Raw genomic sequence first — 26410 nt, forward strand, 5'->3', positions numbered from 1 at the left:
CTGTTTTGGATTTTGTATCTTTAATTTATTGGCTTCTCAGCATTAAAATTCCATTTCAGCCTGCTATGGCAATCTTGATGAGGGCTGTGTCTTTCTGACCAGCAAAGATATGGGTTCTGGCTTACAAACTTCACTATTTATCTACCTCCTACAGATGGTGCATGGTATCTATCCCATAGTGTAGTTGCTTTTACACCATCTGCACCAGTGTCAATCATCATTGAAGCTTTCAGGAAACCACCTACACAGCGCTGCTATCGTTTCAAGTGGGCTCGCTACATAATATAGTGTAATCTCAATTCACTAGATCCAATCACTTTGTCCTGTCCCATAAATCTTGGACTCAACTATCTTAGTGCTATTGATGGCTTTTCCTGTACCTCTTAATAAAAAGCCATTATCTATACATCCTTTGATTTCCAGATTCATGAAACCCCATTAATCAAAGCCCAGTTGCTTGGGATCTTAATGTTATATTTTCAATCCTAATGAAGCCTCCCTTTTAACCACTTGCATCTTCAATTCTCAAACATCTCACTTGGAAAGTAGTATTCTTAAACTGCATCGCATCTGCACAAAAGAGTCGGTGAACTTCAAGCACTTGTGTCAGATCCACCTTGTATACCATGATAGGGAGAGAGAAAAATATTTTACATGGTGAGAAAGACATGTACATGTATGGGGAAGAGAAAGATGAGGGGAAAATGTTGGATGTGGTGATGGAGAGGGAACAGTGGGAAGGGTGAAGATTGAAAGTATAAACCTATCTTCTCTTTCTATTTAAACTACAGTACTGTGTTTTGAGAACTTTTCTTTAATGTTTTTATAGACTACTGTACTGGATCAGAGTTACATACAAATTCAACTTTAAAACGGTTTAAAAAACAGAACCCGTTCTTAACCCGAGGACTGCCTATACTCTATTATCCCAGGACAAGCAGGCAGGTATTCTCACTAGTGGGTGATGTCATCCGACAGAGCCCCGATACGGACATCTTGCAAGCATGTCTTGCTTGAAGAAACTCTGAAGTTTCGAGATGCCCGCACCGCGCATGCGCCAGTGCCTTCCCGCCCGATGGTCCGGGCCCGTCTCCTCAGTTCTTTTTCTTCCGCGGAGCTGTGAAGTCTGTCTTCAATTTCGCACCCATTGAATCTTTTTTTGCCTTCTATTGTTGCCGCGGGTTGAGTTCTTTTGCTCTCCTGTGCATTTGTTTCTTTCTTTGATTTCTTTTTTTTTTTTAATTTTTTTCTTCCGACACCGGGTCGGCCGCGTGGCTGGGGCCCCGCGCCTTCGACCTTGCGGCGGAGCTTTTCCGGCCTATGTCCCGGCCGATCACCGGTTTTAAGAAGTGTAGCAAGTGCCAGCGCGCGATTTCGCTCACGGACCCTCATCGACGCTGCTTACAGTGTCTGGGACCGGATCACTTTCCGAAATCGTGCAGGCCTTGCTGCACTTTAACAGCGAGAGCGTTTAAGCGCCGCTGTCTGCTGTGGGAGTCCATGTTCAAGATGGAAGCTTCGTTGGATCCGTCAGCTTCGACATCGACATTGACGAAGCCCTCTACCTCCCCGGCTGCTTCGGGCCTTCTGAAGCCGGCATCGTTCACGCCGGTTTCGGCCTCGACTTCGGCGCCGGTGCCTTCCTCCGTCTCCTCGAAACAGGTCTCGGCCCCTACGGTTCCACCGGTGGTGCTTAAAGTGCCGAAGGCTGGCAAGCAGAAGCACACAACACCGAAAGAGCGCGGAGACCGTGCGGAAGGGCCCCCTTTTCTTTAGCACTCTCCAGACCAGTAGAGGTTAATCTTTACGAATGGGTATATATCCAATCATGACCAGCAGGTGGAGACTGAAAACAAAACTGTGGGACAGTATATAATATACTCCCTTCTCTATTTACCTCAGTCTTCTTTCAGTCTCCAGCAGGTGTTGAGTGATCTGTACCCATCTCCCTTGGTAGGGCTGTTGGAATTTGTTTAGGGGGTTTATAGTCCCTGTTTTTGGCCGGACGGAGCTTGGGCGGGCCCTGTTTGGGGGTCCGTCCGACCTCGGGGGTGTCAAACCCAGCGGGGTCCCTCCCCCCACTTCCTCCACCTCCCCACATTTTTTTAGAGGAGCCTCAGCAGTAAGCCTTGCCCCCTAAATCAAGCAAGGCATATTGCTTCGAGAGCCTGTGGAGTCTGTTCTGTAAAAAAAAAAAAAAATCCTGAGGTAGTGCTGGTCTGGAGGGTTGTTTCCCTTTAAGAAAACTGTATTTTATTGTATTTTTTCATCTAACCGGCACTTTTTTCTAGCTAGGTCGCGTATGGAGCAATTGTGCCCTTCTCTGGGGGAGTGGGACACAATTAGGTCCAGCCGCGAGGCACTCGCGGCCGGCCTGAACTCGGCGGTTTGGGTCGGTGAGGTGGTGGAGCTCCGTCGGCAGCGGCTGCAGGCGCCCAGAGCTCCCCGCCGATGGTGCCTCGCGAGTCGGCTGGGAGCAGTGGGGAAGCCCGGTCTTCCCCAACCGCCCACGGAGGGATTCCCCGAAGGATTCCCTCTCAGCTGATTTTTTGACAGCTGATGCCGACTTGCCTGTTTTAGCGGCTGGGACTGTTCAGCCTTCTCAGCCGCTACAGGCCATGGAGGGAGCATTTTTGGCGGGAACTTCGCCATTTTCTCTGTCTGGCCCCTCCATTTTGTCTGCAACCTCAGGTGACCTTCCCCCTGTATTGCAAACACAGGGGCAGGTTTCAGCAGGGACCCCTGCTGGGGCAGGGAGTCCAGGGGTTTTTTGTCCCCAATTTAATTTCTTTGTGCAGACAATTGGGGGTCCCACGTGCACCTGGGGGGTTTCGGGGGGGTTTCCCTCCGCGCCCCCTATGGCTTTGCCTCCCTCTTTTCATTTGGCGTCCCCTCTTCCTCCTTCCTCATCCAAGCGCCCGCGGGGGGGCTTGGATTGCGAATTGGTGGTCGGAGGAGCGTGTTGGCATGGTTGAGGACCTGGCTGCTTTGGCGGGCTTCCAGGATCCTCTAGAGGGGACGCCCGCTGGTAGCGGGGCGGCGGGTTTCCCGTCTTCCAGAGCAGAGGCGTCCGTGGTGCGCTTTTTATTCAGAGGGATGAGCTTTTAGACCTGATGTAGCAGGTCTCCTTGGTGCTGCATTTTTGAAGTTGCGCCACCGGAGACCCCGCGTATGGGGGCCCCTCTGCTTCAGGGGGTCTGTCCTGTTTCCCACTCTTTTCCTGTGCGTCAGGATTTTCGGGATTTTGTGTTGGCGCAGTGGCCTATGTGCGCCGTTTCGTTTGGTGTGCGCCTTGGCTCATGAGTATCCCATCCCGGAGGGGGATAGGGCTACCTTAATTTCGCCAATGGGGGACGCGGTGGTCTCGGCACTTCCTAAGCGGCATACCGTGCCTGTTATGGACGGTTCGGCTCTTAGGGTCTCTGAGGAGCGTACGTTAGAGACACTTCTTAAGTATAATTTTGATGTCTCTGCCTTGGGGGTCCCGGCAGCTATTTGTGTGGGGCTGGTGGCTCGCACCGTGTTTCGGTGGTCTGAGCATGTCCTGGATTGTGAGTCTGATGACTGGTCCTTAGTGGATCAGGAGGTGGTGAAGTTTGAGATGACTGCGTCGTTCCTCTCGGTTGTTCTTTGTGACTTGGTGCTGCTAAGTCTGGGACTTTTGGTGGCCGCACGCTGTACCTTGTGGCTTCGCGCTTGGTCGGCGGTTGCCGCGTCCAAAACTGAACTTCCCAAAATTTCCCTTTCGGGGGTTGTTTTTTGTTTAGAGAGGACTTAGATCCGGTGGTTCAGACTCTGACGGACTCTGAGGTGCCCCGTCTGCCTGAGGACCGTGCCCGCCCAGCATCTCGGGTTGGCATTGCCCGGGGGCGTCTGCGGGAATTTCGCAAGTTTCGCCTGGGGCATGGGACTGCTTCTTTCCAGGCTTCCGTTTTTTCCCCGGGGTCGGTTGGCTTAGCGCATGCAGTCTTTTCAGGGGGCCCGTCGGGGGGCTGGGAGTTCCCCCCCGGTTCCCCTGCTGCCCGTCCTGCACGATGTCTCTTTGCCGGCGCCCCCTTTGGTTCCCGTGGATGCCCGGCTTCGCAACTTGTTTCCCAAGTGGGCCAAGATCACGTCCAATCAGTGGGTCCTGGTGGTGGTGCGGAATGGTTATGTACTTGAGTTTTGCCCGCTCTCTGCCGGATCATATCTAGCCTTTCCATGTCAGGTGGCATGGGAGACGCTAGCCTTTTGCCAGACCCTTCAGCGCTTGCTAGATCTCAAAGCAGTTGTCCAGTGTCCCCTCAGGAGTGCGGTATCGGCTGGTATGCCATTTCCTTCATGGGGCCCTAAAGGGAGGGGACCTTTCGGCCCATCCTTGGTTTAAACTGAGGTCAACAGGACTCTCAGAATTCCCTTTTATTCGCATGGACACACTGCAGTCTGTCCTTCTGGCGGTTCAGCCGGGGGAGTTCCTGACTTCTCTCGCTCTGGCGGAGGCCTACTTGCCTGTTTCCATTCGGGCCTCTCCTCAGCTCTTTCTTTGCTTTGCGATATTGGGTCTGCACTATCAGTTCTGTGTGCTTTCCCTTGGGCCTGGCCACGACTCCCCGGACGTTCGCCAAGTTGATGGTGGTCGTCACAGCGGCATTGCAGTCAGAGGGCATTCTGGTGCACCCCTTCTGGGATGACTGGTTGTTTCAGGCGAAGTCGTTGCAGGAGAGCGCCCGAGTTACGGCTCGGGTGGTTGAGTTTCTCTGGGCTGGGTGGTCAATCTTTCCAAGAGTCGGTTGGTCCCCGCTCAGCATCTGGAGTTACCTTGGAGTTCTGTTCGACACCTCCTTGGGGAAGGTCTTCCTTCCAGAGGCCCGGGTAAGCAAATTGCAATCTCAGATTCGCCTTCTTTTGGCGTCCCGGTGTCCTCGAGCGCAGGATTTCCTCCAAGTCTTGGGGTCGATGGCAGCGTTCCTGGATGTTGTGAGGTGGGCGCGGGCCCACATGTCTCTTCAGTATGCTCTGCTCCGTAGATGGTCACCCCAGAGGCTCAGTTTGGAGGTCCCTGTCCCTCTGTGAGGCTTGGCGCGCTGCAGTCTTCTTTGGTGGCTCCAGACCTCTCATCTGGTCCAGAGGATGAGTCTGGATCTATCGCAGTGGACGGTGCTTCTCACGGATGCCAGTCTCCTCGGTTGGGGGGGCTCGGTGTCTAGGTCACTCAGCTCAGGGCACCTGGTCCATGGAGGAGGCGTCCTGGTCAATCAACATGTTGGAGACCAGAGCCGTCCCTCTGGCGCTGTTAGCCTTCCGCTCCCTCTTGATGGGCAAGTCGGTCAGAGTCCGGTCTGACAATGCCACAGCGGTGGCTTATGTCAATCATTGAGGCACCAAGAGCGCTCAGGTGGCGGAGGAGGCGGCTCGGCTCATGCTTTGGGGCGGAGTCACGCCTTCTGGACCTCTCGGCCTCTCACATGGCCGGGGTGGAGAATGTTCAGGCGAACTTCCTCAGTCACATCTTAGATCACAGAGAGTGGTGTCTCAGCCCTGTGGCTTTTTAGTTGATAATGCAGGCTTGGTGTCAGTCCCTGATGGACCTGACGGCCACGAGTGGCAATGCCGAGGTGTTCCGCTTCTTCAGTCGTCGCAAGGATGGACTGGCCGAGGGTCTGGATGCTCTGGTTCAACCATGGCCAACAGAGGGGCTGTTGTGCATGTTCCCTCCGTGGCCATTAGTGGGCAGAGTTCTTCTCCGCATTGTTCGCCATCCGGGTCTGGTGGTTCTGGTGGCTCCAGATTGGCCTCGACATCCGTGATAAGCAGATCTGGTGACACTCTGGTGGCGGATCCTCTTCCTCTGCCTCCCTTGGACGACCTTCTGACGCAGGGTCCCATTCCCATGTTCGACCCGTTTCCCTTCTGTCTTACGGCTTGGCTTTTGAAAAGGGTCGCCTTGGTAAGAAGAGGTATTCAGATAGGGTGATTTCTACACTCTTGGGGTCCTGGAGGCTTTCTACCTCTCAGGCTTCTGTGTGGATTTGGCACTTCTTTGAGGGGTGGTGCCAGGTGCGGGGAGTGGTCTCTCTTCGCGTTTCTGTGCCTAACATCCTAGAGTTCTTGCAAGATGGCCTGGATAGAGGCCTGGCTTCGGCTTCTCTCCGGGTTCAGCTTGTGGCCTTGTCAGCCTTTCAGGGGTTTGTGACGGGTCAGCGTTTGACAGCCATTCCTGATGTGATTCGCTTTTTGCGGGTGGCCAAGGTGCTCAGGCCTCCCGTGCGGTCCTCTATTCCCTCTTGGAATCTCAGTCTGGTTCTCTCTATTCTGATGCACCCGCCCTTCGAACCGTTGGGCGGCTGCTCTTTGAAGGACCTTCCTCTGAAGACGGTCTTTTTGGTGGACTTTCTTCCACTAGGCGTGTTTCTGAGCTACAGGTTTTCTCTTGTAGGGCTCCCTTCTTGGAGTTTTCTAGGGAGCAGGTTGTCTTGAGGCCTGTTCCTTCCTTTTCTGCAAAAAGTAGTTTTTCCTTTTCATGTCAATCAATTTGTGGTTTTCCCAGTCTTGGGTAGTTGGGAGGGCTCTTCTGAGCAAAGACAGCTGAGCAAGTTGGATGTTGGTCGGGTCCTTCGCTCTTATGTGCAACGGACCCAGGAGATCAGGAAATAAAATCATCTCTTTGTCCTTCTGACTGGTCCTCTTAGGGGGGCTGGCGCTTCTAGGGCTACTATTGCATGCTAGATCAAGGAGACTATTGCTTCCGCTTCTCTTCTGGGGCAGCAGCCCGTTCCGGAGTTTCTCAAAGCTCGGGGTCAGGCGGCTTCTTGGGCTGAGTCGTCGCTCGTGCCTCCAGTGGACATTTGTAAGGCTGCGGTTTGGTCTTCCTTGTATTCCTTTGTCAGACTCTTTCGGGTAGATGTTCTGGCGCGTCAGGACACGGTGTTCGGTGTGTGTGTTCTGGTGTCGGCCCTTCGAGGGTCCCGCCCGTGTGAGGGACTGCTTTGGTACGTCCCATTCGTAAAGATTAACCTCTACTGGTCTGGAGAGTGCTAAAGAAGGAGAAATTAGGTTCTTACCTGCTAATTTACTTTCTTTTAGCTTCTCCAGACCAGTAGAGGTCCCCACCCTGTCGGTTGTTGTTGTTCTTGGGGCTGTTTCGCGGGCAGTTTTTGTTTTTGCTGCGGGTTCTAGTATTTTTCTAGGGCCTGGGAGAATTAAAGAACAGCGGCTGTGGCTCGGCTGGCTTAGCTGGCGAGCTGTGGGGACATTTTCCTTCTGGTATTTCTCCTCTGCATTTTCCAACAGCATTTGGGTATGTTATTTGTTACTCCTGTTCGGAGTATTGTTTTCTTTCTGTTTTCCAGTTCTTAGTTCTGCTTGGCTATTCGGCAGACTGAGGTAAATAGAGAAGGGAGTATATTATATACTGTCCCACAGTTTTGTTTTCAGTCTCCACCTGCTGGTCATGATTGGATATATACCCATTCGTAAAGATTAACCTCTACTGGTCTGGAGAAGCTAAAGAAAGTAAATTAGCAGGTAAGAACCTAATTTCTCCTTGGTGCGGATCCCTAAATATCGGCTTCGTTGCGGTCCATTCTGGAGGCTCTGTGGAACTCATGACCACCATGGGACCCCGGCTCATTGCCTCGATCCAGGGTGACCTCCCCGTTCCGGTTCCGAGGGGCGGACCGCCCCCTCCTCCTCCGCCGCGCCGCACGACCTCATTGCTCGGCGAGGAGGAGCGGCGAGCAGTGTCCGGGTCCTTGAGGCGGTCCTCGGGGGGTACTATGCCTCCTTTGGAACCGATTCCCTCGAGGAAGGCCTCCCTTAGTGATATTGCCCCCCTTGGAGCCTATCCCCTCGAGGAAAGCTTCGTTTAGCGACTTACCTCCATTGGAACCGGTTACTCCGCCCCATGACGCTGTGTGGCGCCTACCTTCGAGGCCTCCCAGTCCTGGGCATAGCAGGAAGCAGGACGAGTTCTTCCGAACCCCCTATCAAGCCTGGGTGGCTTCGGGGGAGGCGCCGACTCTTCCACCTCTATGATTGACGACCTCGAGTCCGATCTGCTCCTTGGAGGCTTCTGACCAGGTTTCTCACAGACGGGCTCGATCCCCTACCAGGCATCGGGAGGGGCATCGATCCAGACACTCTTCGAGGCATTCCTCTCGACACTCGACCGTCTCGCCTCAGAAGAAATTGCCTCGGATGGGGTATGCTGCTTCGGCTGGGTCTCCTCCTCCGGGCCCGGAGTTCGAGGATCCCGATGTTTTTTACTCGCCCTGTTGCTCACAGGCCTCTATGGAGCCTGAAGCCTCGTCTTCTTCTAGTCCTTCTCGTAGACCGGCGACGGCGGACCAACTGTCCTTTTCCTCATTCCTCAGACAGATGGCGGATGACATGGACATTACCCTCGATGCTGGGTCTCGATATTCCAAGGAGTATCTCGATACCATGCACTTGCCTCGTCCTCCAGCAGAGTCCTTGAGCCTTCCTCTGCACAAGCTCCTCGACTAGACCTTCATGAGGTGCTTTGAGTCTCCTTACTCTATCCCTGCGGTCCCTGGAAAATTGGATGCTCGGTACCGAACGGTGCATCATAAGGGCTTTGAGGGACCTCAGCTTTCTCATCAGTCCCTCCTGGTCGAATCCTCGCTTAAGCGGTCTCATCCTGGGCAGGTCTATGCTTCAGTACCTCCGGGCCGCGAGGGCAGAACCATGGATAAGTTTGGTCGACGCATCTATCAAAATTCGATAATGACGTCCCGAGTCCTGAATTACAATTTCCATTTTGCCGCCTACTTGGAATTTTTTCTGCCTGTGCTTCGGAAATTCACACCATACATCGAGTCCCAGGCTCGGTTTGAATTTGAGGAAGTGGTAGCTTCGCTGTCCCAGCTTCATCTTCAGTTGATGCAATCTGCCTATGATGCTTTCGAGCTCTCGGCCCGAGCGGCAGCCTGCTCTGTGGCGATGCGCCGGTTGGCCTGGTTGCGGACCATTGACATGGACCCGAATCTTCAGGACTGCCTGGCCAACGTCCCGTGTGCTGGGGCGGATCTTTTTGACGAATCCATCGAGACAGTCACGAAGAAATTGTCTGATCTGAAAAGTCCTTCCAGTCAATTCTTAGGCCGAAGCCTAAGCCTCAACAGTCTCGACCCTCTCGTCCACCGTTGATTTATCAGCGGCGTTATCAACCGAGGCAAACTCCACCTGCGAGGCAACCGGCGAAGCGACAGCCTCCTCAGAAGGGTCAGCCGAAGTCTCATTCGCCGGCTGTCCCTAAGACCACACAGCCTTTTTGACTGTCTCATCGAGGGCATAACCAACCTCGTTCTGCCTTCCCCTCTTTTTCCCATCGGAGGGCGCCTCCATCATTTTTATCATCGCTGGGAGGCCATAACATCCGACCTCTGGGTCCTTGCTATCATCAGGGAAGGATACTCTCTTCATTTCCATCGGGTCCCTCCGGACCACCCTCCAAGAGAGTATCCTTCCAACTTGACTCAGACTGCCCTTCTTCTTCAGGAAGCTCAGGCTTTGCTCCGGCTTCGTGCCATGGAGCCGGTCCCGTCGGACCAAGTGAACCAGGGGTTTTACTCCCGGTACTTCCTTGTTCCGAAGAAGACGGGCGACCTGCGACCCATTTTGGACCTCAGGGCCTTCAACAAATTCCTAGTCAAAGAGAGGTTTCGCATGCTGACGCTTGCTTCTCTCTACCCCCTCCTCGAGCAGAACGACTGGTTTATGCTCTCTGGATCTCAAGGAGGCCTACACTCACATTCCCATTCATCCGGCCTCCCGCAAATTCCTCAGATTTCGGGTGGGACATCTACATCTGCAGTATCGAGTGCTTCCATTCGGCCTGTCCTCGTCTCCCAGAGTCTTCACGAAGTGTCTGGTAGTGGTGGCCGCTGCACTTCGAAACAGGGGTCTTCAGGTGTTTCCGTACCTCGACGACTGGCTCATCAAGGCCCCATCTGCTCCAGAGGTCATTTCGGCGACCTTGGCCACGATTTGCTTCCTGCAGAGTTTGGGATTCGAGATCAACTTCCCCAAATCTCACCTGCAGCCTACTCAGTCTCTTCCCTTCATCGGAGCGGTCCTGGACACCATTCAGCTTCGAGCATTCCTTCCCTCTCAGCGCATGGATGCTCTTCTTCATCTCTGCCAGTCTGTGTCTTCTCGCCAGACCATCTCAGCGAGACACATGATGGTCCTCCTGGGCCACATGGTCTCTACAGTTCATGTGACACCCTTTGCCAGGCTTCACCTCAGAATTCCTCAGTGGACCCTGGCTTCTCAATGGACTCAGGTGTCGGACCCGTTGACTCGACAATCATAGTCACTCCTGCTCTTCGGCAGTCTCTACTTTGGTGGATGACCTATTCGAATCTATTCAGAGGTTTGCTGTTTCACACTGCTCCCCACCAGAAGGTTCTCACAACCGATTCCTCGACCTATGCCTGGGGGGCTCATCTGGATGGGCTTCGCACTCAGGGATTCTGGACCAGTGCGGACCGACTCCATCAAATCAATCTTCTGGAGCTCAGAGCCATCTTCTATGCTCTTCAAGCTTTTCAACATCTGCTTCACGACATGGTGGTCCTCATTCGCACAGACAACCAGGTCGCCATGTATTATGTGAACAAGCAGGGGGGCACGGGATCGGCCTCCCTCTGCCAGGAAGCTCTCAGAGTCTGGGATTGGGCGGTTCGCCACAACGCATTCCTCAAAGCTGTCTACATTCAGGGGAAGGACAATGTCTTGGCAGACAACTTGAATCGTCACCTCCAGCCTCACGAATGGACTCTCCATTCCAACCCCCTTCATCAGATCTTTGCACAATGGGGGACGCCTCAGATAGACCTCTTTGCGGCTCCCCACAACTTCAAACTGCCTCAGTTTTGCTCCAGGATCTACACTCCTCATCGCCTCGAGGCGGATGCATTTCTGCTGGATTGGGGGAATCGCTTTCTGTATGCGTTTCCTCCATTTCCTCTTATCCAGAAGACTCTGGTCAAGTTGAGATTCGACCATGCCACCATGATTCTAGTAGCTCCTCGGTGGCCCAGACAACCTTGGTTCTCCCTTCTGCTTCAACTCAGCAGCAGGGAGCCGGTCCTTCTTCCAGTGTTTCCGTCACTACTTACTCAACATCAAGGATCAATGCTTCATTCCAACCTGCAGTCTCTCCACCTGACAGCTTGGTTCCTCTCAACGTAACTCCTCACCAGTTTTCACAGGCGGTGAGAGATGTCTTGGAGGCTTCCAGGAAGCCTGCTACTCGTCAATGCTACTCCCAGAAATGGACTAGATTTTCTTCCTGGTGTATTTCCAATTCTAAGGAGCCTCAGCGAGCCTCCCTGTCCTCTGTATTGGACTATCTTCTACACCTGTCTCAGTCTGGTCTCAAGTCTACATCTATACGAGTCCACCTGAGTGCTATTGCGGCTTTCCATCAGCCTCTACAAGGGAAACCACTCTCTGCTCATCCTGTGGTTGCTAGATTTATGAAAGGACTTTTTCATGTTAATCCTCCTCTCAAACAGCCTCCGGTGGTTTGGGATCTCAATGTTGTCCTTTCTCAGCTTATGAAACCTCCTTTTGAGCCTCTGAGAAAGGCTCCACTAAAGCTTCTCACTTGGAAAGTGGTTTTTCTGGTGGCCCTCACATCTGCTCGCAGGGTCAGTGAGCTTCAGGCCTTGGTGGCGGACTCACCTTTCACAGTATTCCATCATGACAAGGTGGTCCTCCGCACTCATCGGAAATTCCTACCTAAAGTGGTCTCTGAATTTCATCTCAACCAATCCATAGTTCTTCCTGTGTTTTTTCCAAAGCCTCATTCTCATCCTGGAGAATCAGCTCTTCACACTCTGGACTGTAAACGTGCTTTGGCTTTCTACTTGGATCGCACCAAACCACACAGAACTGCTCCTCAACTTTTCGTCTCCTTTGATCCAAACAAGTTGGGACGACCTGTTTCAAAGCGCACCATCTCAAACTGGATGGCAGCTTGTATCTCTTTCTGCTATGCCCATGCTGGATTACCTCTCCCCTGCAAGGTCACAGCCCATAAGGTCAGAGCAATGGCAGCCTCTGTAGCCTTCCTCAGATCGACACCGATTGAGGAGATTTGTAAGGCTGCCACTTATTCCTCGGTTCATACATTCATCTCTCATTATTGTCTGGATACTTTCTCCAGAAGGGATGGACAGTTTGGCCAAACAGTGTTACAAAATTTATTCTCCTAAGTTGCCAACTCTCCCACCATCCCATTGAGGTTAGCTTGGAGGTCACCCACTAGTGAGAATACCTGCCTGCTTGTCCTGGGATAAAGCAATGCTACTTACCGTAACAGTTGTTATCCAGGGACAGCAGGCAGGTATTCTCACGTCCCACCCACCTCCCCTGGGTTGGCTTCTCTGCTTGCTACCTGAACTGAGGAGACGCGCCCGGACCATCGGGCGGGAAGGCACTGGCGCATGCGCGGTGCGGGCATCTCAAAACTTCTGAGTTTCTTCAAGCAAGACATGCTTGCAAGATGTCCGTATCGGGGCTCTGTCGGATGACATCACCCACTAGTGAGAATAGCTGCCTGCTGTCTCTGGATAACAACTGTTACGGTAAGTAACATTGCTTTTTGGCACACGGGATGTTGTGGATCCATTAGTGGTCTAGGGACTCATCCTCTAAGGCAGGGGTGCACAACTCTGGTCCTCGAAAGTCAAATCCAGTCGGGTTTTCAGGATTTCCCCAGTGAATTTGCATGAGATCTGTTTGCCTGCACTGCTTCCATTGTATGCATAGTAATCTCATGCATATTCATTTGGGAAAACCTATCCTGGCGAGGGTCGAAGTTGTGTACACCTGCTCTAAGGCAACTCTGAGTAAGTTACCTTTTTAGAGGGCAGTTACTGTTCGGTAAAGGTGTGATTGGGTGATTGACTTTTGAAAGTTACCTCATGCCGACGCAGAGCCTAGAATATGTTTCTTGAATTTATATGTACCATCAAGAACACTTGGAACTATGAGGCGTTTCCGATTTATTGATCTATCTTATCAATACAATTTGTCATATATTCAAATTGGAAAGAGCAATAGCAATACAAAGAGGGACATATCCTAAATTTATAAAAATATGGGGGCCATTGACAAAATATTGTAGTGAATGAATAGTAGGATTTCTCTTCTTCTTTTCTTCTTTTAGTTGTCTTCTTTATGGCACACATGGCGGGGGGTAGTGAAAATAATTTTACATAACATGTTATAATATGGTATACAATATGTATAAGGTGATTGGAAAGTACTTGGGGGGTGGGGGAGGGGATAAAAATATGTTTAGAATAATATGTAATAGATATAAAAGTGATATTGTGTATTCATTAGTTGTAATTCAATATTTTGTACACTTCATGTAAAATATGAAAATGAATAAAGAATTAAAAAAAAAAAAAAAAATAGTTCATGAACAAATCAGGACAGCTACTTTCCCTGTAATAGGTTCATAACTTTGGAATTCTACACCATTAACACTTTGATTAATAGGAACACTTGATAAGTTTAAAATCAAATTAAAAGCATTTCTTTTCTCTGATGCATACGAAAATAAATAGCAAAGTTTCAGCACCGAGAGAACCATGTAAATGATTTTCAATTTAAAAATTTTTTGGAATTGAATTGTAATTTTTATTTTACTTTTATATAGTAATTTCATGTAACTAATTTTGGGTTATTTGGATTTTAGAATGTAAGCCGTCCAGAAGGTTTATGACCCTTGGTGCAGGATAGTAAGATTTAAATAAACTTGGAAACGCTCCAAGACAAAAGATTAAGTTCTTAACCTTTGCTAATCTTCTTTTTTGTAAATCCACGCTCTATTCGTGGAACCCGCCCTGGGAATTGCTGATTCACCGATTGCCTTAAAACGTACTGGTAAGCTGAACTTCTGGTTTCTTGACCAGCCTTTCTAAGAGTACCATTGGAGCATGTTGAGCACTTTGCTTTGGGGGTTCCTAACTGGAGCAACCTCCTCTGTTAGTGCAGGCTGTTTGTCTTTATAGCACAGTTGGTTTTTTGTTGTTCTTTTTTTTCAGGTTTATATTGTTTGTTAACATGTTTCAATTGTTTGTTGTGAAATGTCTTGTCCTGAGCAGAAAGCAAAGTTGCTTACCTATAACAGGTGTTCTCCTTAGACAGCAGGGGAATGTTGGTGAAGTCCTCCTGAGCCTGTGTGTTGGTGCTCTCCCTTAGCTATAGTAAGCTTTTGGCTTACTGAGCATGTGCAGGATGACCTACACCTGGAGCCCCTCCCCTCATCCTGTCAGTTTGTCTCTAGTAATATAACAAGTTGAGAGAAAAACCATGCTGGGACAAGATGGCGGTGGCATGTTAGCCATCGGGAGCTGGAGATCATCTTACCTTGCATATCTTTCGGTCGTGTTCTTACAACCGTTGAAGTTACAATCTCTCTTCGGGGAGATTAACAAGAATGCCCCAGAGCAAACGCAAGGGGTTTGTCCGAGTGGAGCCTTCTACATTCGGGTAGGCTTCGATTGACCGGTTCCTGACGAGCTCACCAGCCTTAGTGAGGGGGGGAAATATCCCTGCGGTTGCTCCGGTGGAGGGAGCCAGTGGAGCCTTAGGGCTGGAAACATTGTTGCCCCCCCCCCCCTCCGAAGCCCGTTCACCACCTAATCTGGCTCAGGAGAGCGTGATTGGTTTGAATGCTGAGGATCCGACACAAGCTGAAGAAGGACCCCTGTGCTTTCCAGGAAGCCGAGCTGACATTGAGAGGAGCGGAGGGAACTGACTTCTCACTGGCAATATTGCCTAATATCTGGAGAGTACTTCAAAAGTTAGAAGTTGCAGCAACCAAATCTGCCAGTGATCTCTAAAATTGTGAGTAAACTGGATGAATTGTCTGAATCGGTTCAAAATAATAAAACTGAAACTGGCTCAAATGTCTACAGAAATTGCCTCTTTACAAAATAGTTCTTCTACAAAGGAAAATTGAGCAGCTGGAGAATTTTAACTGTAGGTTTAATTTACGTGTTATCAATTTTCCTAAGTTAGTTTTATCTTCACCATTAGATTTGTTTAAGAAATATTTGTCAGAAAATTTGAAATTTTCCACTGAAATGATGCCTCCTATAAACAGAATTTACTATTTGCCTAAAAGGAGAATTGATAAGTCTGAAAACCAACAAGAAATAGCCCAGCAAATGGATTTCAATAATTTAACAGACATCTTAGAGAATTCACAGGAGGAGATCGAATATCGTGGAACTTTGGTTATATCTTTAGTCTTTGAACAGGACTTAAACTTAACTATGAAGGTGTCAGTTTGAAAGTGGCCCCCACAATATTAGGTGATAGGGGTTAAGTGAATGCGTACTGACAAACGCTGGTCCCAGGTTCAGTTCCCTCACAGATGACTCACCAGGAAGTAGAATAATAGACACAACCAGAGGTGATTGCATAAAGAATATATTATAGAAATAGGCTTACAGAAAAGTAATATTCATAAGCATTACAATTAAATAGAGAGCAGAGCAGTTTCCCTGCCATACAGTGTCCAGAAGGAAGCGTGAAGTTTCAGGGAAAGGCAGAGAGGGAGAGACAAGGGGGATGGTCTAAGCTTCGTTGTTCCATAGATAAAGAGAAGTATAGACAGAGAGAGGGAGAGCCAAGACCCCTCTCCTGATAGCTTGATAGAAAAAGAGAGCTACCTGTGTGTTGCAGAGAGGAGGCTTTTATACCTTGGAATCTTATTCTGAATAGAGAAAATATTGTATCTCCCAGTATCTTTCTGTTTAGAATTTGTAAACTGTTTGAGACAATGGTTAATTTAATTAACAAAGGAGGGTGAGAAACCTGATGGGATTAAGTCTCTGGCTTGATCTGTGCACCCTTGTCCTAAGCACCCTCTTAATCAGGCATTAACACCTTTTAGCTAGCCATGATTCAATCAGGGCTACTTGAAACTTAAAATATATCAATCAGGGCTACTTAAAACAGTTTCCCTGCACTAAGGGTCTATCTGCCTTCCCATGCCAGGGTCAGATTGATATAATCTCCCAGAGGCCTCTAGGCTGACAGAAGGCTTTTTTTTTTTTAATCTCAAAGTTTGTTTATGGGTCAAAAAATTTGGATTTTTCCTGATGTTACAAAGGTGATTCAAGACCGTAGAAAACTATTCTTAGCAATGCAGGAAGAAACAGTAAAAATGGGGGCAAATTTCTTATTAAATTATTCCTGTAAGTGTCAAATAAAATATGCCGGGATTAAATATGTATTCCTTATACCAGAGCAACTTCAACACTTTTTGGATACAAAAAAAGTAGTGAATGTATGAACCATGGCTTTAAAGAACATAGGCTAGATTAATTCACATTAAACCTTTTCCTAATATTTAGTATTTATTTTGAAATTGGATCTCCCTATCTTACTTTCTTGTTTCTCATCTAGGTATTATTGAGGTCTAAGAAAGAGTATTGCAATATTTGAACCTTACATGATTTAGTTTTTAATTTTGTATTCAAATGCATGTAATTAATGTTTAAATGTTTTTCTTTGTAAACTTATATATACATGCTTTTGAAAATTTATTAAGCTCTGATTTACTGTTTCAAGTGGATGTTTGTAAAAGATTGAAAATTCATAAAATATAAATTAAAAAAAAAAGTCGAGATGAGGGATGGTGGATGGGAAAGTGTGGCTGCATTCACCTGCTGTCTTAAGGAGAATACCTGTTACAGGTAAGCAACTTTGCTTTCTCCGGAGAAAAGCAGGGGATATAGAGGCACACTTGTTAGTGAGTCCCAAGCTGAAAAAGCAGATGGGTGGTAAATATAAATTACATAAAACTGATTGTCAAAAAGGAACGCCTTGTGCTAAGCTTTGGTCTAAACAATAGTGCTTTGTAAACACATGCACTGAAGACCAGGTTGCTGCTCTGCAGATATCTTGAATTGAAATCGATTTCAAATTTGCTATTGAAGCTTGTTTGTGCGCCCCAATTGAACTAGGGGCCTGTATATGAGCTCTTGTGTAACAAAAGTGGATACAGCATGTAATCCATGATATAGCTCTTTTAGTTGCTGGTTGACCACAGGTAGCTGGATTGAAGGAAATTAATAGTTGGCTGGATTTGCAGAATTGAGAAGTCTCCATGAGGTAAAAAAAAGACTATGAAGGGACTCTTCTGCAGAGGACTGAGCTGGTGAAAAGAAAAGCAGCAAAGTGATGGTTTGATTAAGGTGGAATTCTGAAACCACCTTGGGAAGAAATTTAGGATGAGTCCATAATTACATTTTATTTGGGAAAAAATTGTAAATAAGGATAATACGTGACTAAATCTTGAAACTCACTAATTCTCCTATCTGATGTGAGTGCTGTAAGAAATGCTATTTTCCAGGAAAGAAAGGTGAGACATGCAGATCCCAGTGGCTCAAAAGGGTCTTAGGTCCCAGGATGGAGGAGAGTCTTTTAATGGAGGTCTAAGATTGGTAAGACCTCTCGTAAAGTGAGAAATGAGAGGATGCTGTGAAACTGGTTTACCATGCACCGATGAGTGGTATGCTGTAATAGCTGATAAAATGAAATCTTACAGAGTTTGTCTTTAGGCTGGAGTCTGACAAGTGTAGAAGATACGTGAAGATAATTCAATGGGCAATGAAGATCTTCACGATGCGCATGTGCAGTGTTCTCCCTAGGGCCTTACAGCCGGGTGCTGCGCCCAGCTGATTTAGATGACCGCCCAGCTAATCCTGCTGCTGCCGCCGATGCTCCTTCCTGGGCTGACTCGCCGCCGAAAATTTTGTTTGACACCTGCCTTTTGTTTTGTTTTTTTTTGGCCAGCATGCTTTTACTTGCTTCGGGCCTTCCTCGTTGCCGGGACCTGGCTACTCTCTGTTTCCGCGAAGGCAGGACCAGGGCAGCGAGGAAGGCCCAAAGCAAGTAAAAGCAGCAAGTTGTAAGCTTCCCTCCGGGGCTCTATCGTGTGCGTGCTGGCTTCCCTTCTCTTCCCTCTGAAATTGGAAGTAGCATCCGGGGGGGGGGGGGAGGGGGGAGAGAAGGGAAGCCAGCATGAACACGATAGAGCCCCAGAGGGAAGCTTACAACTTGCTGCTTTTACTTGCTTCGGGCCTTCTTCGCTGCCGGGACCTGCCTTCGCGGAAACAGAAAGTAGGCAGGACCCGGCAACGAGGAAGGCCCGAAGCAAGTAAAAGCAGCAAGTATAGTGGTATACCATTTGAGAAAAACAAACGCATGGACATCGGACCCGATTCTGCTTGCTCTTTTAAAGCTCCGATCCAAGCAACCTTGGTGCCTATTGTGGAAGATAAAGTGGTCAGCCAGGAAGAATAAAATCAAGAAAGTTCAAGTTTAGTCAAGCTGTGATTTGAACTTTATAGGCATTTGTTTTTCATCCTTTAACTGGCAGGCAGAAGGATGCTCCATTTATTAATCTTGCAAAGTCTGATACAGGAAAAGCTAGAAGTGCATCAGGATTTAAGGAGCTCGGGGTGTGCAAATCCACTTAATGCAGAAATTACAGTAAAACAAAATCACTTTTCTATTTCACTGCATCTCTATGAGGTTCTTTTGCACATAGCTATAGTCAAATGATGGATAGGAATATTTTTATTTCATTTACGTTAAGGGAAAACAATATTTTTTCTGAGTAGCCTTTAAATAATGGTTCACAAATTAATTCAGCCTGTTTTAAGGCTGGGTTTTGTTTTTCACATTATTGCTTCTGTTTTTATAATCCTTAAAAAAATAAGGGGCAATTCTCCAAGTGGGTTCTTCCTCGTAGGCACCGAGACTGTACAGGGAACGCCTATTCTATAGCAGTGAATGGGCTCCCAGGTTCCATTACAGAATGGTAGCATATAGCCTTAGATTCAGGCGGCTTACAGTTAAAGCAGCCATAGAACTGATGTAACTACGGTAAGCATGTCCACTTGTGGGAGAAATTATTTTATTTTCAGTTTAGTGATCAAAATGTGTCTGTTTTGAGAATTTATATCTGCTGTCTATATTTTGCACTATGGCCCCCTTTTACTAAATCGCAATAGCGGTTTTTAGCACAGGGAGCCTATGAGCATCGAGAGCAGTGCAGAGCATTCAGCGCATCTCCCTGCGCTAAAAAACGCTATTGCGATTTAGTAAAAAGGGAGGGGGTATATTTGTCTATTTTTGTATAGTTGTTCCTGAGGTGACATTGCATAAAATCATCTACCTTGACCTCTTTGAAAACCTGCAGAATATATATGATAATTAACATTTTCTCTGCGTACAGTGTGCTTTGTGGGTTTTTTAAAAAATTTTATTGTTGGTAGATCATTTTGACTTGGTCATTTTAAAAGTAGCTCGCAAGCCCAAAAAGCATAGGCACCCTTGCTGTAGAGCCATTTCTTGTATGACTGGATAGCTATATTTATCTTTTTTTTTTTTTTTAGTTGTTTAAATTCATGCAGAAATAAATGGCTAGATTGAACCTAATGACTTCATTACCGCCTTTCCTTTTTTTTAACTTCTATACCATTTGAAAGAGGGCAAATACTTCTTAAATTTAGTAAAAATATTCTGGCACAAGTGTCAAACCTTAAAAAAGGAAGTCATATTGAGCATTGGAAAATAATAATAATTAACTAATAAAAATAGTACACAGTTAGGGCTCCTTTTACTAAGTTACAATAGTGGTTTTAGCGTGCGCTTAGTGCGCAGAGAATTGCCACATGCGCTAGATGTGTTTTCCCACATAGCACAGGGGTTTGCGTGCGTTAAAAATGCTAGCACACCTTAGTAAAAGAGGGGGTTAATTTTCCCCACCACCAAATTTCCCCATCCCGCCCCACCCGGCTACCTTTTCATGCCACCCGGCTGGAAAAAATTTCTGGGGAGAACACTGCGCATGTGCCCATAGTGAAAAATGCTTCCATTTAGCCTGATAAGATTTTCTAGTGGAAGGTGGTCTCGCAAGCAGAATTGACTTTACTGATTGCAAGAGGAAGATTGGTTAGGCGTGAACTCTCAACTTCCAAGCAGTGAGACTCATACTACGGAGATTGGGATGCAGTAGTTGGCCATTCTGTTGAGAGAGAAGAGAAGGATGGTCTTCTAATTGAATTGGAGGAGCATCTAGAAGATCCAGGAGCAGTGGATACCATATCTGTCTGAGCTACCAGGGAGTATGAGTTGTACCTTGTCTGTGGTAACTTTCTGAATAATCCTGGAAATGAGAGGAAACGGTGAGAAAACATAGAGAAGATTGTGCCCCCATAGACTAGAAAACGCATCTCTTGCTATTGTTTGTGGAGCTAGACATAGCAAAGTAGGTTGCATTGATTTGGAGGGTCCCTCAGTAGAAAATGTGTAGAATGGGATTTAGGGTCCACCTGTGAGGATAGAGTTTCCTGCTGAGGGAGTCTGCCAGGACATTGTGTTCCCCTGGAATATAAACTGCATGAAGGTCCACTCGAGAGAGAGAGAGTGCATAGTTCCATAGACGGTAAGCTTCCCTGCAAAGTCAGAGGGATCCTGAAACCCCCCCCCCTGCTGTTTACATAAAACATAGCTACTTGATTGAATTAAAATGTTTCCTTTGGAAATACAAGGATGGAAGGCCTGAAGAGTGTAATAAATTGTTCAGAGTTCTATGTAATTGATATGCAAGTTCTCTTCTTTCAATGACCACTGACCCTGAGTTTTGAGGCTGTTGAGGTGAGCCCCCCAGCCCTGGTTGGAAATATCAGTTATTATGTTAAGTATTGAAGGTGGAAGTTAGAATGGACATTCTTTTTGCAGGAAGATGGAATAAATCCACCACAGAAGAGAAATGTTTGATCTTTGAAGGCAGAGGAATCGGCTTTTAAAATGGATGAAGGCATTGATTCCAGTGTAGCTTCAGGTGCCACTGTAGTGGACACGTGGAGTCTGGCATGTGGAACCAGCAAAAGTGATGCTGCCATGCTAGCATTATTATGGCCTGATGTCTTTCCTAAGGAAGATAGGCCCTTTTAGATATTGTGTTTAAAAGTGCTCCAATGAACGTGAGGGAATGAACTAGAGTTAGCTTGGATTTCTCAAAGCTGATTATGAAACTCAGTGTTTTGCAACGTGTGCACTGTGGTTTGAATGGTGAGTAGCAGACGGTCCATGAAATGGGCTACCAATAGCCAATCGTCTAGGTAATGCACCGCTACAACAGTCGAGCACTTTCTGAACACCTGTCGTGCTGATGATAGGCCAAAGGGCAGGACTTTGTACTGGAAATGCATGTTGAGAAACTTGAAGCGTATAAAGTACCAGTGGGAAGAATGAATGGGAATGTGAGTGCACGTATCGTTGGTCAAGGGTGGCTAACCAATCGTGTTGTTTCAGTAAGGAAAGAATTGTTGGAAGGGATATTCTGAACTTTTCCTTCTTGAGGCAGGTATTGAGAGGTCTGAAGATCCGAATGCCATATCCAATTTGGCTGCCAAAGTCATATGAAAAAATTAGGACACCCCATGAAATATTCAGTTCTTTCTTAAGAAATGTTCACACATCGATGTCAAATTTTATTTTTTTAATCTCTGGAAAAGAAAGTGGTGTAATTGTAGATAAACAATAAAACTTTTCCTTGATTTACTCATGAAACAAAGATGTCCCACAAAATTGTGGTGACTTCCTCCACAGGAAAACGCAGAAGACCTTATTCTGTCTCTTTCTCTCACATACAGGGTGGCTCTACATCGACACCACAAATCACCCTGAGGAACAGATACCAGCTGCTACAGGAAGGTCCTGACAACGAGGAACAGGAAGTTGTTCAGCAGACGGTTCCAGTTCCGGAGTCAACAGATCGGCCCACCCCTAAGAAGCGCAGAGTGGTGGTCATCGGGGATTCGCTGCTGAGGGGCACCGAGGTCCAATTTGTAGATCAGACCTGCAATCAAAAGAGGTTTGCTATTTGCCAGGGGCCAGGATCTGGGATGTAACTGCTTGCCTGGACAGACTCATCAAGCCCCGTGACCACTTCACCATGATTCTCATCCACGTCGGAACCAACGACACCACCAGGAGCACCCCGGAGAGCATACCTGAAGACTTCAGAGCCCTTGGTGAGAAGCTGAGGAGGATGGATGCACAGGTGGTCTTCTCGATCCTTCCAGTAAGGGGCAAGGGCAGTGCCAGGGAGGATTGCATCCAGAGGGCAAACGACTGGCTGCAGGGATGGTGCAAGGAGATGAACTTTGGGTTCTTGCACCATGGAGAGGCATTGCAAGGACTACAGGGACCAGATGGGTTACACCTGACCAGAAGAGGGAAGAACGTCTTTGGACACCATCTAGCTCGCCTACTACACAGGGCTTTAAACTAGGTAAGTTGGGGGAGGGTACGGGCACAAACAACCTACCTGGCAAGCTAAGCTGCCAATACTTTTTTGAGACTAAGGTAAGTAAACACCGATCTGGGTCGGGAGAGTATAAACACTTTCGAGTCTGGGGTTGGCTCACATTATAATTCTGGGTCACATTGTAATTCTGGGTCTAAGGGGAGTACACATTGTAATTCTGGTTCCAGCGAGAGAACACACATTGCAAATTGTACTAAAGGAATTCAAGTAGCCCAAGCGGGAATACCCCCACAGGGTACACACATTTCCGAGTCTGGGATAGGAACAAACTATAGTCTGGGTCTGGGGAGTCCGGGATAGGTGCACGTTGTAACTCTGGGTCTAGGGAAAGTACAAAACATGCGAATAATGCTAAAGGTGTCCAAGTAGCTCAAGCGGGAACATCCCCACTGAGACGGAGGATTTGTTCCGATATGTTTGGGGCTTGCATAGAACTAAAACTGTACACTAGCACTAGTATGGTAATCTTTGTTGTTTTGAATTTTATAATAAAAGAAATACAAGTGGAAATAAAGAAGTAAACAGGTAATTAAATGGGGGCGGGGTGTAGGCAGGCAGGGGTGTGGGGTGGGGTGGGATGGGAGGGGTGGGGTGGGGTGTAGGCAGGCAGGGGTGTGGGGTGGGATGGGGTGGGGCATAAGTAAGGTGACCATACATCCCGTTTTCAGACCTCCTGTCCCGTTGACCCCACAGACAGCTTCGGGACGCCGAAATGTCCCGTTTTCAGGGACAACATCCCGAAGCTGTGCTCGGGGACAACGGGACAGGCGATCACTTCCTGTTCCTCTCTGCCGCAAAAAAAAAAAAAAAAGCCTCCCCATCTTTCCCCCTGTCTGCTGCTCTTACTGCCCTGCCGCTACAGCTGCTAAACCCGACAGGAAGTTTTCTTTCTGACCTCAATTCTGACGCCAGAGAGGACGTTCTGGGCCAGCCAATCGCTGCCTGGCTGGCCCAGAATGTCCTCTCCGACGTCAGAATTGATGTCGGAAAGAAGACTTCCTGTCGGGTTTAGCAGCTGTAGCGGCAGGGCAGTAAGAGCAGCAGACAGGGGGGAAGATGGGGAGGCTTTTTTTTTTGGGGGGGGGGGTAGGGAGGGAAGGAGAGAGGTAGACAGGCTTGGGGGGTGGGGGTGGGACAAGGTGTGGAAGGCAGTGAGAGGGACAAAGGAAGGAGGCACTGGGGGTACTAAAGACATGGGAAGGAAGTACTGGGGGCACTAAGGACAGGAAGGGGCACTAAAGACATGGGAAGGAGGCTCTGAGGGCACTAAGGACATGGGAAGGAAGGAGGGAGGGAGGGAATAGAAAGGGACAATTGTTGAGCCTGAGTGCAGAAAGAAACAAAAGAAAGGATACACAGACAGAAGGAAACGCAACCAGAGACTCATGAAATCACAAGGTAGGAAAAATGATTTTATTTTTAATTTAGTGATCAAAACGTGTTAGTTTTGAGAATTTATATCTGCTGTCTATATTTTGCACTATATTTGTCTATTTTTCTTTAGTTACTGAGGTGACATTGCAGATTTGAAAGTCATTTGCCTTGACATCTTTGAAAACCCCCCAAATATAAATAATTAACATTTTCTCTGCGTCTAGTGTGCTTTGTAGTTTTTTTTAAATTTTATGGTTACCATTATGAATTAATAAGATATGTGTACATGAAAAATAAATGGAAGAAATTGGGGTGGGGCTAGGGTGGGATTGGGAGCGGGTCTGACAATTAATAGATGTCCCCTTTTGATTAAAAAAAAAAAAAAAAAATGGTCACGTTAGGCATAGGCGGGGTAGGGCTAGGGGGCCCAGTGTAACGTGTGTGCCTAGGGGCCCTCAAAGAATTAATCCTGCCCTGAGTGTTAGTGACTTGCCCAGGATCACAAGGGTGCCGAAGCTGCAGCCCTAACCACTAGGCTACTCCTCCACGTCTATGAGTAGCACTGTGTAGCATGTCCTCAGAATCCTGCCTTCAATTAGCAGACACTAAAGGTCATCCCCTGGTATACTGGCACATGGATTGGGCAACCTCCAAGTGCAGGATCTAACTGCAAGTGGAGGCAGGTAGGTAGCTTCTAGCTACATATCTGCGTCAGTGGGATCAGGTGACTTCTGACGCTGCCAGCCCGTGCACGGATCAGTGTGAGCCTAGCTGAATCAGCCACACTGAATTTATGAAGGAAATAGGAGGCGGGACTAGGGTTGATCACTGAGAGGTTCTTACTTCGCATGGGCAAGCTGCGGGAATTATTTCCCTCCCCGAAGAGACCGTCCCGCCCTCTTCTAACGCAACCTCCTGTTTCCGGCGAGGCGGGACGCTTCGGAGGAAGAGAGATTATGTCATATGGGGACGGTCACCGAAGAAGGAAAGCTGCGGGATTGGTGGTGGGCGAGCTCAGGTATCAGTTTGACGGGGGGTGGGGTTTGCAGAGAGAGAGGTGCAGGATCGCGGACCTAGAGGAGAGAGGGAGAGATGAGAGAACACGAGAAGGGAGACCAGACCGGTCCTCTGAGTTTGAGGGCAGCCCAATGCGTGTGACTTGCCATCTCGGCTGCTTCTAGGGACAGTGTAGGGAGAGCGGCAGAAAAAAAAGTTGGTCGGGCTAGGGCCTGGCTGGCTCACACATTTTAGATGCCCATGACCATAGTAAAATGGCTTATTTAGTTAATTTGGTTTTTGTTGTTATAAAATGATAATAGTGCTAGAAAGAGGATAACCACAAAATTGTTTATTTGGAAAAATAAAGTTTGCGGTTTTTTTTCGGAATGACTCAATAAGTGTTCAATTTCAGCGTCTTAGCAGCCAAGTAATCAGGTACTAGTTACGTGATTAAAAACCCCCAGTAAAGTTTATCAAACTGCACTCGTTTTTAATCTTTATGTAGGATAATTTACTGTGCAGCAGGCAAAATTGAACATGACAGTTTATTTTTGTGTGTTAATATTTAAATAGGTAGGCATTACAGGTTCTTTGAAGCTGCATTTAAACACTGATCCAACCAACACATCTGTCTGTCATTCCCTTAATAGTCCTCTACTGTGTGTGTGTCATAATTAGATTGTAAGCACTTTTGAGCAGAGAACATATCTTGCATGTACAATGATCAGCACTGCGTGCACCTGATAGCACTATAGAAATAAGTTGTTCTTTGCAATTTTAGTATCAGGTAACTTTAGGACCATTTTTACAATTAATTTTTTTATCTGTGTGTGTGTTGTGCGGTGATTGGCTTGGCTGACACGGTGCAGCGAACAGGCTTCTACAAGTCTGATGATGCAGCAGAGGGAATCCCTGGAGGACAGGCCATTAGAAGGCTGTTCATTGTGCTGCCTCTGTCAAGCTAGTCACCGCCACCGCTGCTGCTGCTTTAGGAGGCCCGAAGGTGGGTAAGGGGGGGTCAGTGGGCAGCTGCTGCACAGGGGAATAAAAGGAATGGAAAGCTGCTGCATATGGGGGGAGAGAGGAGGTGGGATGGAGGAAAGGAAGGGAGAGATGCAACAAAAGTAGAAAGGGGTGAGAGGGAGATATCTTGCATATTGTGGAGAAGAGGGAGACATGCATGGAGAAGAGAGAGGAAGAAATGTTGGGACATAGGGTGGAAGGCAGGGAGAGATGGTGCATGGGGAGAAAGAAATGGTGCACATGATAATGGAGGGGAGGAAGGGAGAGATGCTGCATGGAGGGGAATAGAGAGGTTTGACCCAGGGCACAAGGCAGGGAGAGAGATGATAGACAGTGAGGAAATAAATAGAAATATTGGTAAGGTACAGAGATGGAAGATGGATGGTGAGCAAGGAGAAAGAAGAAAATATAAAGTGGGCAGAAGACCCTGGCAAGTGAATTAACAGAAGACAAATAGAAACTAGATCCTGGGACCAACATGATTTGAATAATAAAATGACCAGACAATAAAAGGTAGAAAAATAATTTTATTTTCTATTTTGTGATTACAATGTGTCAGTTTTGAACTGTGTATCCTGCCAGAGCTGTTGTTAGCGAGTGTGAGCTAGGACCTAACAGAGAGAGGAAAAGTCT

At 47.7% G+C, this 26410-nt stretch overlaps 1 protein-coding gene across 6 annotated transcripts in view; it reads left to right on the forward strand.

Moving 5' to 3' along the window:
* The first annotated feature begins 14726 nt into the window (after positions 1-14726).
* The window catches only part of LYST (lysosomal trafficking regulator), a 295950-nt gene continuing 284266 nt past the window's right edge, over positions 14727-26410 (forward strand). For 4 of the 6 annotated variants that reach the window (XM_033936368.1, XM_033936370.1, XM_033936371.1 and 1 more), the window contains exon 1: positions 24563-24773. In XM_033936368.1, coding sequence (XP_033792259.1) covers positions 24604-24773 — 170 coding nt within the window. In that variant the 5' untranslated portion in view covers positions 24563-24603. Of the gene's footprint in view, positions 14872-24562; positions 24774-24840; positions 25190-26410 lie in introns of those variants that run through there. The other 2 variants (XM_033936373.1, XM_033936372.1) reach the window with 2 other exon arrangements.

This window comes from Geotrypetes seraphini, chromosome 3 (assembly GCF_902459505.1).
Source record: "Geotrypetes seraphini chromosome 3, aGeoSer1.1, whole genome shotgun sequence".
Taxonomy (NCBI): Eukaryota; Metazoa; Chordata; class Amphibia; order Gymnophiona; family Dermophiidae; genus Geotrypetes; species Geotrypetes seraphini.